The sequence below is a fragment of the Schistocerca gregaria genome, chromosome 6, assembly GCF_023897955.1.
Source record: "Schistocerca gregaria isolate iqSchGreg1 chromosome 6, iqSchGreg1.2, whole genome shotgun sequence".
NCBI lineage: Eukaryota > Metazoa > Arthropoda > Insecta > Orthoptera > Acrididae > Schistocerca > Schistocerca gregaria.
Genome location: NC_064925.1, coordinates 305,888,296 through 305,903,309, shown reverse-complemented (window position 1 = coordinate 305,903,309; position 15,014 = coordinate 305,888,296). Strand labels below are relative to the sequence as shown.

Below are 15,014 nucleotides of genomic sequence, written 5' to 3'. Positions count from 1 at the left end.
AGTTTGAGTCTCGTAACAAATAAATACCCTACTCATACAGTTATAGTTGGTGGGGACTTCAACCTTCCCTCGGTATGTTTGCAAAAATACTTGTTCAAAACCGGTGGTAGGCAGAAAACATCTTCCGAGATTGTCCTAAATGCTTTCTCCGAAAATTGTTTTGAGCAGTTAGTCCACGAACCCATGCGAATTGTAAATGGTTGTGAAAACACACTTGACCTCTTAGCCACAAACAATCCAGAGCTGATAGAGAGCATCATGACTGATACAGGGATTAGTGATCACAAGGTTGTTGTAGCTAGGCTCAATATCGTTTTTTGCAAATTCACCAGAAACAAACGCAAAATAATTTTATTTCAAAAAGTGGATAAAGTGTCACTAGAAGCCTTCCTAAGAGACAGTCTCCATTCCTTCCGAACTGACTATGCAAATGTAGACGAGATGTGGCTCAAATTCAAAGATATAGTAGCAACAGCAATTGAGAGATTCATACCTCATAAATTGGTAACAGATGGAACTGATTACCCGTGGTACACAAAACAGGTTTGAACGCTGTTGCAGAGGCAACGGAAAAAGCAGGCGAAGTTCAGAAGAACGCGAAATCCCGAAGATTGGCTAAAATTTAAAGACGCGCGAAATTTGGCACGGACTTCAAAGCGAGATGCCTTTAATAGGTTCCACAATGAAACATTGTCTTGGAATTTGGTTGAAAATCCGAAGAAATTCTGGTTTTAAGTAAAGTACACAAGCTCGTGGTCTAGGTTTAGCGTCTTTGATTCATAATCAAAACGTCTTCGGTCCCGGGTTCGATCCCCGCCACTGCCTGAATTTTGATAAATAATCAGCATTGGCGGCTGAAGACTACCGGCATAAGAAGTAAGTCTCATTCTGCCAACGGCCTTGTCAAAGAGGGCGGAGGAGCGGATAGAGGTTCAGGGCACTCTCTTGTCCTAGGGGTGGGGAAATTGCCCCTAAGGGCGGAAGAATCAGCAATGATCAACGACATGAGGATGCAGAAGGCAATGGAAACCACTGCATTAAAGACACGTAACGTGTATCCACAGGACATGTGGCCTGTAGTTGAAGAAGTGTCATGATGATCTCTCCATTGGCAAAAGATTCCGGAATAGTCCCCCATTTGGATCTCCGGGAGGGGACTGCCAAGGGTGAGGTTACCATGAGAAAAAGATTGAATAATCAATGAAAGGATAATGTTCTACGAGTCAGGGCGTGAAATGTCAGAAGCTAAAACGTGGTAGGGAAACTAGAAAATCTGAAAAGGCAAATGCAAAGGCTCAATCTAGATATAGTAGGGGTAGCTGCGAAGAAACCATGGGTAATGGAAGAAATACTTCAGTTCATTGATGAAAGGAGGAAGTACGAACATGTTCCGGGAAAATCAGGAATACAGAAATACAAGTCGCTGAGGAATGAAATAAATAGGAAGTGCAGGGAAGCTAAGACGAAATGGCTGCAAGAAAAATGTGAAGACATCGAAAAAGATATGATTGTTGGAAGGACAGACTCAGCATACAGGAAAGTCAAAACAACCTTTGGTGACATTAAAAGCAACGGTAGTAACATTAAAAGTGCAATGGGAATTCCACTGTTGAATGCAGAGGAGAGAGCAGATAGGTGGAAAGAATACATTAAAAGCCTCTATGAGGGTGAAGATTATTCTGATGTGATAGAAGAAGAAACAAGAGTCGATTTAGAAGAGATAGGGGATCCAGTATTAGAATCGGAATTTAAGAGCTTTGGAGGACTTACGGTCAAATAAGGCAGAAGGGATAGATAACATTCCATCAGAATTTCTAAAATCATTAGGGGAAGTGGCAACAAAACGACTATTCACGTTAATGTGTAGAATATATGAGTCAGGCGACATACCATCTGACTTTCGGAAAAGCATCATCCACACAATTCCGAAGCCGGCAAGAGCTGACAAGTGCGAGAATTATTGCACAATCAGCTTAACAGCTCATGCATCGAAGCTGCTTACAAGAATAATATACAGAAGAATGGAAAAGAAAATTGAGAATGCGCTAGGTGACGATCAGTTTGGCTTTAGGAAAAGTAAAGGCACGAGAGAGGCAATTCTGACGTTACGGCTAATAATGGAAGCAAGGCTAAAGAAAAATCAAGACACGTTCATAGGATTTGTCGACCTGGAAAAAGTGTTCGACAATTTAAAATGGTGCAAGCTGTTCAAGATTCTGAAAAAAGCAGGGGTAAGCTATAGGAAGAGACGGGTCATATACAATACGTACAACAACCAAGAGGCAATAATAAGAGTGGACGATCAAGAACGAAGTGCTCGTATTAAGTAGGGAGTAAGACAAGGCTGTAGCCTTTCGCCCCTACTCTTCAATCTGTACATCGAGGAAGCAATGATGGAAATAAAAGAAAGGTTCAGGAGTGGAATTAAAATACAAGGTGAAAGGATATCAATGATACGATTCGCTGATGACATTGCTATCCTGAGTGGAAGTGAAGAAGAATTAAATGATCTGCTGAAGGGTATGAACAGTCTAATGAGTACACAGTATGGTTTAAGAGTAAATCGGAGAAAGACGAAGGCAATGAGAAGTAGTAGAAATGAGAACAGCGAGAAACTTAACATCAGGATTGATGGTCACTAAGTCAATGAAGTTAAGGAATTCTGCTACCTAGGCAGTAAAATAACCAATGATGGACGGAGCAAGGAGGACATCAAAAGAAGACTCGCTATGGCAAAGAAGGCATTTCTGGCCAAGAGAAGTCTACTAATATCAAATACCGGCCTTAATTTGAGGAAGAAATTTCTGAGGATGTATGTCTGGAGTACAGCATTGTATGGTAGTGAAACATGGACTGTGGGAAAACCGGAACAGAAGAGAATCGAAGCATTTGAGATGTGGTGCTATAGACGAATGTTGAAAATTAGGTGGACTGATAAGGTAAGGAATGAGGAGGTTCTACACAGAATCTGAGAGGAAAGGAATATGTGGAAAACACTGATAAGGAGAAGGGACAGGATGATAGGACATTGCTAAGACCTGAGGGAATGACTTCCATGGTACTAGAGGGAACTGTAGAGAGCAAAAACTGTAGAGGAAAACAAAGATTGGAATACGTCAAGCAAATAATTGAGGACGTAGGTTGCAAGTGCTACTCTGAGATTAAGAGGTTAGCACAGGAAAGGAATTAGTGGCAGGCCGCATCAAACCAGTCAGTAGACTGATGGCCAAAAAAAAAAGACACAAGCAGCAAGACGCAGCCGATACCTTTACTGCGCAGTGCCGATGGTACTGTTACCGACGACTGTGCCGCTAAATCGGAGTTATTGAACGCAGTTTTCCGAAGTTCCTTCACCAGGGAAAACGAATGGAATATTCCAGAATTTGAAACACGAACAGCTGCTAGCATGAGTTTCTTAGAAGTATATACCTTAGGGGTTGCGAATCAACTCAAATCACTTGATACGGGCAATTCTTCAGGTCCAGATTGTATACAGATTAGGTTACTTTCAGATTACGCTGATACAATAGCTCCCTACTTAGCAATCATATACAACTGCTCGCTCACCGATAGATCTGTACCTACAGATTGGAAAATTGTGCAGGTCGCACAGTGTTTAAGAAGGGTAGTAGGAGTAATCCATCTAACTACCGACCTATATCATTGACGTCAGTTTGCAGTAGAGTTTTGGAGCATATACTGTATTCAAACATTATGAATCACCTCAAAGGAAAGGATCTATTGATACGTAATCAGCATGGTTTCAGAAAACATCGTTCTTGTGCAACGCAGCTAGCTCATTGTTCGGACGAAGTAATGGTCGCTATCGACAGGGGATCTCAAGTTGATTTCGTATTTTTAGATTTCTCAAAAGCTTTTGACACCGTTCCTCACAAGCGACTTCTGATCAAGCTGCGGGCCTATGGGGTATCGTCTCAGTTGTGCGACTGGATTCGTGATTTTCTGTCAGGAAGGTCGCAGCTCATAGTAATAGACGGCAAATCATCAAGTAAAACTGAAGTGATATCAGGTGTTCCCCAGGGAAGCGTCCTGGGACCTCTGCTGTTCCTGATCTATATAAATGACCTGGGTGACAATCTGAGCAGTTCTCTTAGGTTGTTCGCAGATGATGCTGTAATTTTCCGTCTAGTAAGGTTGTCCGAAGACCAGTATCAGTTGCAAAGCGATTTAGAAAAGTTTGCTCTATGGTGTGGCAGGTGGCAGTTGACGCTAAATAATGAAAAGTGTGAGGTGATCCACATGAGTTCCAAAAGAAATCCATTGGAATTCGATTACTTGATAAATAGTACAATTCTCAAGGCTGTCAATTCACCTAAGTACCTGGGTGTTAAAATTACGAACAACTTCAGTTGGAAAGACCACATAGATAATATTGTGGGTAAGGCGAGTCAAAGGTTGCGTTTCATTGGCAGGACACTTAGAAGATGCAACAAGTCCACTAAAGAGACAGCTTACACTACACTCGTTCGTCCTCTGTTAGAATATTGCTGCGCAGTGTGGGATCCTTACCAGGTGGGATTGACAGAGGGCATCGAAAGGATGCAAAAAAGGGCAGCTGGTTTTGTGTTATCACATAATAGAGGAGAGAGTGTGGCAGATATGATACGCGAGTTGGGATGGAAGTCATTAAAGCAAAGACATTTTTCGTCACGTCGATGTATTTACAAAATTTCAGTCACCAACTTTCTCTCCCGAATGAGAAATTATTTTCTTGATCCCAACCTACATAGGTAGGAATGATCATCAAAATAAAATAAGAGAAATCAGAGCTCAAACAGAAAGGTTTAGGTGTTCGTTTTTCCCGCACGCTGTTCGGGAATTGAATGGTAGAGAGATAGTGTGATTGTGGTTCGATGAACCCTCTGCCAAGCACTTAAATGTTAGTTGCAGAGTAGTCATGTAGATGTGTTGGCAGCATTGGGGTTCTGGAAAACAGTTGTTGATTTTTCCTATAGATATTCACAGTTGTGAGATATTTCAATTTGTTCCATTGTGCCGTACCACATAAATTCAAGCAGTGGCTGCCACTTCTAGTACAAAAGAGAAAGTCTTATTGAAAGATTCATTTTCAAAAAATCTATAGAAACGCGTACTTCATTTGCAGTAATATCCCCTTAGTATATTTCTAAGACTGCTTCCCGTAATCTGTGAAAACAATATCAAAAAAGGCAATTAACAAGAGTGTTCTGTAGGAAATCATTAAATTACTTAATTTTCAAGTATCCTAGAAACTGTTACCAGTAACGAAAAGAGTCCATGTTTTATCAAGCAGTGATGAGACTGTAACCCATAATAAGGGGAATAATTTTTTCACTGAATAGTTTTCATAAAAGGGCGTGAGATATAATGCATAGCAAAGAAAACACACTAATTCAGATACAGTGTTTCTTTTTGTGTGTGCGCAGAAAGTAAGATGCTACTCAGAACACGAACTTCAGAAATGGATGTAGTTTAGCTTGATTTACATAAAACTGTTCTCTTTGTGGGTGCAGTGGATGCCATTTAGTCCCAAATTATAGGCGCAGACATGCTAAATACATATCCAACAACTGAGAACTGTATTCATATAGTTCACACATACAATACTTCTCGCTTGCATATTAAATTTATTTTGGTTTTCAAGAAGAGAATTCTTGATCTGCCTACTGCCCCCCTGCACACTCACCCAATATAGTGACTGAGGTGACACAATGATTAAGAAATTTGGCTTACAGAATTACTGGTTTCTGAACAGTATTGGGTTTTCCATGCTTCACGTAAATTGCTTCAACTACCCTTATCCAACTGAATTAGTGCATTGTATATAGTGATGGAATATTGAATCATGACAGAGGCTTTCCCAGATGATGAACTCAGCCTTGGGTAAAGTGAGTGAACGAGTAATCAAAAGGCTCAGCAGTAGATGGTTACTACACATCAACTATTAAGTATGTTACTACTTTCATAAAACATTTTGTTCTGTTTTGAGCTATGGATTTTCATTGTATTATAGTGACAATTCTTATATCATTGAGAGATGATCCTTGGGTGGCTAAAGATAAAACGGGTAAATAATAATAAAACTTGTCCAATATACTACACAGAAGTGAATCTAGATGATCTTTGAACACATTCATTTGGGAAGTAATGTGTTTAGAAAGCTTGCAGTTGGTCAGCACTGTGATGCGTTTGAGTGCCAACTATATCAGTATAGTATTATCTTCAATTACAATTAACCTTATTGTTAAAAGAAGAAGTCATTACAGTTGCAAAGATTACAGTAATGTAGAAATTACAGTGAATTCCTAAGTGTATATCCCCTCTTCATGTTTTAGCGTTTACTGTATTATGAGGATCATACTGAAATTAGTCTGCTAACCTTTTTTTAGAACTGCAATTTTAAAAATGACTAAATTTTCATAGTCTACAGACTTTCCACTGTGTTGACATATTGTGATGTCATTAACTTATTAAGATTTGATTTTATTGTTTACTGTCATTAAATTCCTCATAAAAGGGCAAAAGCTGCCTTGGAATTTCTTCTAAGACTGTCTTCACATTCGCCATAGAAGTGCCTGTGCAATACACAACACGAAGAGTTAACAGGTTCACAAGAGATGATGGACATGCCACTGTGAATGAAATCACATCAAAACTTGCAGTAGAGTATGATGCAGTGTACAGAATGACTGATAGTGTAGGTTGTTAAAACATTTGTGTCCATTGGGCATTTATTGACCCAAGACCACAAAGTTCAGGGAAGAACCATCATGTTAAAATTTCTCCAGAGATTTCAAAATGGAGGAGAAAGTTTTTTCGCAAATACTGCAGCAGATGATAAAAACTAGTTCTCGTTACAAACCTGAAAGAAAACACCCGAGTATAGAATGGTACAATTTTGATTCTCCATCAAAATAGAAAGCAAGAACCATATGATCTGCTGGGAAACTAATCAGTGTTGTCTTCTGAGGTGCAGTGTATCGAGTTCTGTTTGATCTCCCGTATTCTGGAGACACCATAAATGCCCTCCACTATGTCCAGGCATCTTGGAAACGCCATAATATATCATTCCATAAGTGCCCTGGGAAGATAGTAATCTTGAACCATGGTAGTACATGATCTCTCACTGCTTGTCATTGTGAAGAAAATTAGCCTTTTTGTCCCAGTTTGTCATTATACTGTTTTTATGGTTCTGTGAGAAAACAGCCGTTAGTCCAATACTATGAGACATTGGAAGACATCCAGAAGCAGTACATCTACAGAAAAGGAATTTTTTATACATAGATAAGTGTGTGGAATGTGTGCAAAGAAATTGAGATTGTTGAAAAGTAACAGAAAATGAAAAGTAATAGAAAAGTTTGTAGATTATGGTGATGTACACGCTTGCTCTAAGATAAAATAAAAATTATATCAACTGTTTGCTCATGACTCTCAGTACAATCCTCATATTTCAGGGTGCAGCAGCAAAACTTGATTATTCAAAAGATCAATAAAACAAAACAAAAAACGTGCACCACTTATTTCTTCTTGTGCTTCTACCTATTTGGGAAATCAGAATTATACATTTTAAAAAATCTAGTAAATATCGTATATTGTCAGTACATTGATTTCATCAATTTTTTAAGTTAGCTCTTTTGAGCACATTGTTGGTTTTGTGGGCTATTGCTAGACTAATTTTGTCCTTCAGTTGTAAAGGATCAATAGACAACTGATGGTAATGATGATTTTATATAGCCTCATTTTAAAAAAGAACAGCAAAAGCCTATATTGAGCAAGTGCTCTGATCTCAGAAAATAACCTATCGAGATCCAGTCTCCAGAGAACTTCCCTTTAAAACATGCATTGCATTTCTCATGTCTCCATTTTGCTGAAAAAGTGCATTTCCAAAATCAGTTTGTCAAATACTGGGTAAGTAGTAGTTCTCAGATACGTTACCAAATTGCTAAGACTTCACAAAGCTCATCACAAAAAACACTAGCAAGTTCTGAGGCAACTTCTCAAGCAGCTTTTTCCATGCATTTTGCCGTGCAAAATAATTGTGTACACTGATTTCTTGCTCAACATCCAACTTCTGCTGTTGGAAACTAACATTATCATTGAAGATAGACCTCAGAATGATCAGATAGTCGGAGGTCAGATGTATGCTTACATACTGAGTGCCAGTGAATTAAAAAATTAGTGTCTAACTGCTTCGATGTTTGATAGTGAACATATGAGCTGAGGTAACTGCATTTTTCCTCTTTGCACATTCCCAGTTGACTTGAAGCTGTCCACCCATGAAAATTGCTGGCAGAAAGAAGGGGTTTGTGAGGAATATTGCAGTGTGCACAAAATGAATGCTGCACAGTGACAATCAACTGGTATTTGAAACAGTAGACCTCTGCAGCAAACACCTGTGTTGCACATTTGGCCAAGGTGGTTTTGGTGCTGAGGCAAGTGGTAAACGAAGTTACTAGTCCACTGCTTTGAATGAGACCATCCCCACTCTTGGCCTACAATATATCCCTTTACAGCACCCCATTCACATCTGCAAGTTTCGTTGCTGCACCCTGTAGTATTCATGCACTGTACTACTTTTTAATACTGAGTATGAAACTTAGCCCACAGGAAAGGCTATTGAGTGGAAAACATCAGAGGTGTCTGTTGATTCCGAGACACATGACCAAGATTGGTCTGTTGTACATACTGTCGGGAACCGTACTCGAACAGTGAGCTGTGAGTGTTACTTTTATTCTGGTTATGAAACTCTTACTTTTAAGTCTCGTTAGTATGATCTTACGTAACAGTGTAGTTTTTCATTATTTTTTATAGCTTCAAGTGCTGATAGTCAGGCACAAAGCAGATGTCTTCGAATTCCTTTATCGGATGTCAAAAGTTTCAGAGTCACAAGAAATAAGCAACAGCTCACTGTAATGCAGAGAGATGGATCAGTACACAGTTCATTCTTCTTTCAGAATGGAAATGCAGATTGTTTTGTAGATGCGTTGAAAGGAAATTTAAAGACTGTGAGGTAAGATAACCTTTTTCTTTTATTTGTGAGAAAATAACTGTTGCTTGGTAGTTCTTTTCTTGTTGGCAACAGATTTGTGATTTCCATGTATGGTGAAAATCATGTATCACCATATGTTTTAATTATCTTCTTACTATAATTATGATTGAAGACTTGTTTAAAGTATTCTGCAAAGATATTTGTGGAATTCAATTATGAATATTTTTCGGTCATGACAGATGCTTTGTAATTGATAAAATGCCTATAAAAGTAACCGTAGGGATCAAAGAAGATTATATGAACACATTGCCGTAGTCACCTTATTCCTAGATATCATTTGCTGACTCCTATGTAATGCACTGATAGCTTTCACATCACGAAGACATTCTTCATGAATATTGGGATCTGAAATGTGCAAAACTTGTAATTGTACAAGCATCTATGCAATACCTATACTACTGACAGTATGCTCAAAGGCAATAAAAATATTCAGACAGCAGAAGTTTGATATCTACAGTCAATTTGATCTTGTTTGTGTAGTGTGTACTGTTCATCCCTTTCTTGTATATTTGATATTTTGCTTGCAAAGCCGCGTATTTTTCCTTGTAACATTGCACAGCTTTGTAATCTGATGGCTCAGATATGTAAATATCAGCATTGTACATAAAAGAGAGTGTGGAACTTTTTACTTATCTAGAGAGCAGATCTCAGTGAAAATGTGATAGAAACTGCATTATGTGTGGACTTCGGTCATAGAAGACCATAAAGCAGCAATGACTCCCAACCATGGTCAGGCTAGTAAAGAGCATGTAATTGCCCAATAACTTCTGGAAAAGATAGAATCCCCACAGTATTTACCGCATTACCCACTCAGCCCAAAGACTGTATAAGAGTAAGGTTCTGCATGCTTACACCATGAAAATGGTAAGAGTAACTGGTTATAAATATGGAATCATTCTGGGCAGATTAGTTGATAAATGCTTGAGACACTAAGATTGTTGAAGATGGAACCACCATTATCGAGACAAAGGATATGCCTGCAAAGATTGTTTGGCAATGGAGAACCAAGAACATTTAGATTCGATTGAAGAGGTATGGGTATTCCATAAACTTCCCATGATTTAATTCTTGAAGTGACACACGTTCACTGGTAAAAATGTGTGCAAAGTGCATTGCCCTGAAACAGGACTCCGACAGGACAGAAATGTCTGTGTGTCCCTAAAGTCTTTCACTGGCAGGCCAAGATATTTGTCTTATTCTCATTAGGGATTGCATGTTGCAAGGTACTACACCCACTCTCATGGCAAAAAGTGGTTTGCTGATTTTAATGGTGAAGTAGCATGTCTGTAGGTCCCCATAATGGATTATATTAATGATATTGAGCAATTGTAATCTGTACTGGAAGAATGGTTAAGGGCTTGCTATATTTCTTTAGAACCTCTCAAGAAATATTATTATTTTCTTTGCAAAAAATATGTTAAAATGCCATGTGGTCATAAGGAATTCCAGTCTTGAATTGTGGCAGGTTTTTACAGTTTTGAGTTTCACACACTGCCATGTTAGGTTAATATTCATATTGATTTGCCAGACTCCAGTCTTTCCTGCAGCTTCTGTTGATCATAAGTGTAACAATCTGTTAATTGTTGCTTTTTGCTTGCAGAATATATTTTTCACAGTAATGTCATGTTTTTCAGGTCCAAAAAGGATAAGAACCTGTACTTGATTCTGGACCAGCCAGAGAGCCAAGTTCTAGATCGATCCTTTGCCGAGCTGGATCTGTTCACAGAAAATACAACGTATGCAGTATGGAAGTTTGTCAAAAACCTTCACAATCACCCTTATGAGACAACAATGGAAGCATTCAGCAAGCTGACTGATGTTTTGTGTATGTAATTGAGAAATTCTATATTATTCCTCTCAATTTCTGTGAACACGTAATGGCAAAAGGTAATGCCTTTTAAGGTTGGCAAAGCAGATATTTTTGTATCTGTAATTCAGTCTGGTTCTTGGTGAACAGTTAAACATAATCACTCTTGTGTTGAAACATAAGTCAACAAAAAGTTTACAAAACAGTTGTACAACAAAGGTCTACTCAAAATTGCTGTATGTTGCATAGATTACTGCACTCATTTACAATTTTGTTGTTCTTCATTTAGTTCACAAGTGACTTAACAGATTAGTGAATACAGTTACCACACAATAAATGCCACATTGTTTATAAGTTATGTAGCACATGTATTCTCGAGTACCAATAAGAACAATTTCGAATTAAAAAACGTGAATTTAGGGTGTGGGAACCACTCGCAGTCAAGGCAAAAATCACTCTCTTGACCAAATGGTATCACAGTCAACCAAAGTAGAACTTTTGATGGTAATGGGTGGAAGTCACTGTATTGAGATCCCAAGTAGCCCTAGTCATCATGAAGGCACAACAGTCAGTCCAGAGAATATTCAGATATAAGAGATGTGGTGCAGTGCTGTCTTCAGTCCATCAGCTAGCTGTGGAGAGGAATACATTAGCCATCAAATAGAAGTGAGAATGGGTCTGTGACCGTGACCGTTTGTCATAAATCTACTGGCCGATAGGCCCATGTGACCTGCCACCCTGTGGTGCACTCAGCCACGCCACCAAACGTAGATGAGTCAATAGTATGGAGTCATCCATGAATACATCCTGTGGGATTACAAGAACCAGACTAACATTTAAGTGCATGAATCTCAGGTGGTTGTTAATGATAACTTTACACACACACACACACACACACACACACACACACACACACACACACACAGACAGGAAGTTTAACGTTAACGACTATGTGAAATTGGAAAGGTTATTAAGGACTGTTAAATGTGAGGAAAGCTGGAGGTGTTGATGTTACTTTTGGTACAAACGTTCATTTAGTGAATAATATTTAGTAAACAGCAAAACGATTTAACATTTTCAAAAGTGTGTGTTAATGATATTGACAACCTTTTTTTTCCTTCCATGGGTATGAAGCAGCACCTTAGATTTGTGGACAATATGTTGCTCAGTACATAATCAGTTTTCTTTTGTACTGTGATGCAGAGTCAACAGTGAAGGCTGCTTGATTAGTGGAAACCAAAGCTAATCAACTGAGCCATCTTCCAATCTGGACCAAATGATATGCACTACTAGTAACGCTTGAACTCACTTCTGAATGTTGATGATTTAAAATACTAGGATGAAAACCTGGTTTAGATTATCTCATGTTTTGAAATTATTTCCTGTGCTGGTCACTGATTTGTTCAATGAAAATGCAGCAGCCATACCTTGTCATGCATTATTACTAGGGACAGGAATGAAGTTTCATTTTTTCGTCATATTTAGCATTACTTTTTGCTAAATTTGTGTTACTTTTAGCCATGTTTTTCTAAGTTTGTTACTTTTTTTGCCAGAATTGGTGTTGGTTATTTTGCAAAACTCAGCCTTTCTTTCTTTTTTTTCTAAAATTTCAGTTTCTTTCTTGTCAAATTGATTATCTTCATTCTGACTTCGATGGTTAGTTTACAGAAGTCTGTTTTTTTTAATTTATGACACTTCCTGAAACGTCGCAAGACATCAATGCTACCACTTAGCTGGAGACCCGAGAAACCTTCATCAACAGTTTGCGCCGGGAAAGCCTACAGTCACATAGACGACACCTCTACAGGGAAGAAATAGTCTGCAGCTTCAAACGGCTGCAGGAAGAACACACCAGGAAAGCGAAACTTCTCAGCACACTGGATTTCCTACAGTGCTGTTGAGACAAAAACATTTTACCAAGGTTTGCGGTGATTCAATATCCAGTAAAATTAAGAAGACTGTCCGGATATTATGACAAGCAGGCATAGCCTTAGTAAGGGAGCGTATTCATTTCACTCAGAAGGAGCTTGACAGGAATGCGTGCATCCTCCTCACATGTCACCTACAACTGGCAAGGACATTACCAGCCTATCTGTGGGAATGGGCAGACTGCAGCACGTACTCCAACAGTGAGGTGCAGAAATGGGGCTCTAAATCTAAGCAACTCAGCAAATTCGGCAGACTAGCCGGGACTTAGACGACAAAAAAGGAGATGAATGACACCAGAGATGTGGTCAATTTGATTGGAAAAGAACTGTATGCTGCCACAGTCGCAGTCCTCAAAAAGGACTGAATTTCGTCCCCATTCCCAGAATGATCCCGAAATGAGACATTATCAGCAGTGTGGATGAAGCAGTACGAGGGCTCCCAAAGGAGGAAGCAGAGGAAGTTAGACGGGGAAGTTGCAGAATAATCAACAGGTCTTGATTACCTAAAAATAACGTATCTGCAGAAGAATGAGCAGCTCTCCGGCCCTTAGAGATGATCCTGATAAGAGATGACCCTGATATAACGATCCTACCAGCTAACAAAGGGAATGCTACAGTGCTATTAAGCACTGCCAAGTACTGACAGAAAATAAACCTGCTGCTACAAGACGAGGCCTACAAGAGGCTGAAGAAGGATCCAACCCTGATGATGAGTAGAAAGATGATAGCTCTGCTGACTTACCTGAGCTAATGAAGAAGCGGCTGTACCCCAGAGTGCCAGCGATACCACGCCTCTATGGACTGCCCAAGATCCATATGGAAGGGGTACCTCTGAGACCAATTGTGGACTTCATCAACTCTCACAGTTATGGGCTTGCAAAATATCTAGGGACACTGCTCAAACCCCTTGTGGGACACTGCAGCACCATCTGAGAAACTCAGCTGAATTCGTAAAAATACTCAGGGACATGCGACTACAAAGGGAGGACCTACTCGTGAGCTTCGACGTGATGTCGCTTTTCATGAAAGTGCCCCTTCAAGATTCCGTGGCACTTTTAGCTCAGCACTTTGAACCACAAACAGTCAGCCTCCTTGAACACGCACTAACAACCACCTACTTTCAGTGCAACTGGGAATTCTTCGAGCAGATTGATGGTGTGGCCATGGACTCCCCACTGGCTCCTGCAATTGCAAACCTCTATATGGAACACTTCGAGGAGGTGGCCCTTCAAACTGCCAGACAGAAACCAAAGCACTTCTTGCGCTATGTTGACCACACTTTTGTCGTGTTGGGACTTGGCAAACAGGCGCTAGACGAGTTTCTGGAACACCTCAACAGCATCCATTCGAACATCAAATTTTGCAATGGAAATGGAGGAAAATGGATGCCTCCCCTTCCTTGATACAGGGTGTATACAACCCGGGAGATCCAGGAAAAAACCAGGAATTTTTTCATCATGGAGAAAACCAGGAAAAATCCGGGAATTGTTTAGAATTCTGGGAAGTTTTCATTGTTTTAGTTTTCAGTTAAATTTTTGTGATTTTGACTGGTAAGAACCAATACTCTAACAAAGGATATTGCTGTATTCTGCTACTGCAGAATAATACTGTAGCAACAAAACATGGACAAGAGAAAAAAAGAAAATAAAACTTAAGTTTCAAAGGAAATGTGCCATATACAACAACAAAAAAACAGTGCTCATACAAGCGTCTGCCAACAGCAAAATGTGTCCAAAGCTGTAGGAAGACTATGCAATGCTTTGGTAACAACAAATTGCCTCCGATAAGCGTGGCGTGACAACTGTTAAAATTAGATTCGTTTGAGCAGTTGCGGTCGGGCTCTTGCGCATGCGCAGTTGAGTCACATATGAGCAATACCTTTCTCCTGCTTCTGGTTACAGAAGTGTGGCTGGGCGCCACTACTTAATATTGCCCCGGTTCAGAAATTAGTAAATCTGGGGCTGATGCACAAAGTAGTCTGACTTGTGGTGGGGAGGTGGGTCGTCTCCACGTCACTTGTGTTTACGTTTAGTGATTTTGTTGTTTTCTCTTCCTTTATTGCTCTCACGTTACATGAAAACAAAACGGATTTTTGTGGCCGGGAGCTAGAAAATGAATTAAAGTACATTCATGTTATTATGGAAGGCTAAAATATGTTATTAGTTTTAGATTTTATTTCCACCTTTCTGACAGTCAAACATTAATCGCTTTACAGAACAATGAAGTTATT

The 15,014-nt window shown here is 39.4% G+C and overlaps 1 protein-coding gene across 1 annotated transcript in view; it reads left to right on the top strand.

Moving 5' to 3' along the window:
- LOC126277927 (TBC1 domain family member 15) overlaps positions 1 to 15,014 on the top strand; it is a 56,498-nt gene that overhangs the window by 8,013 nt on the left and 33,471 nt on the right. Inside the window, exons 3-5 of the mRNA XM_049977503.1 lie at positions 8,601 to 8,715; positions 8,812 to 9,010; positions 10,684 to 10,874. Coding sequence (XP_049833460.1) covers positions 8,601 to 8,715; positions 8,812 to 9,010; positions 10,684 to 10,874 — 505 coding nt within the window. The remainder of the gene's footprint in view (positions 1 to 8,600; positions 8,716 to 8,811; positions 9,011 to 10,683; positions 10,875 to 15,014) is intronic.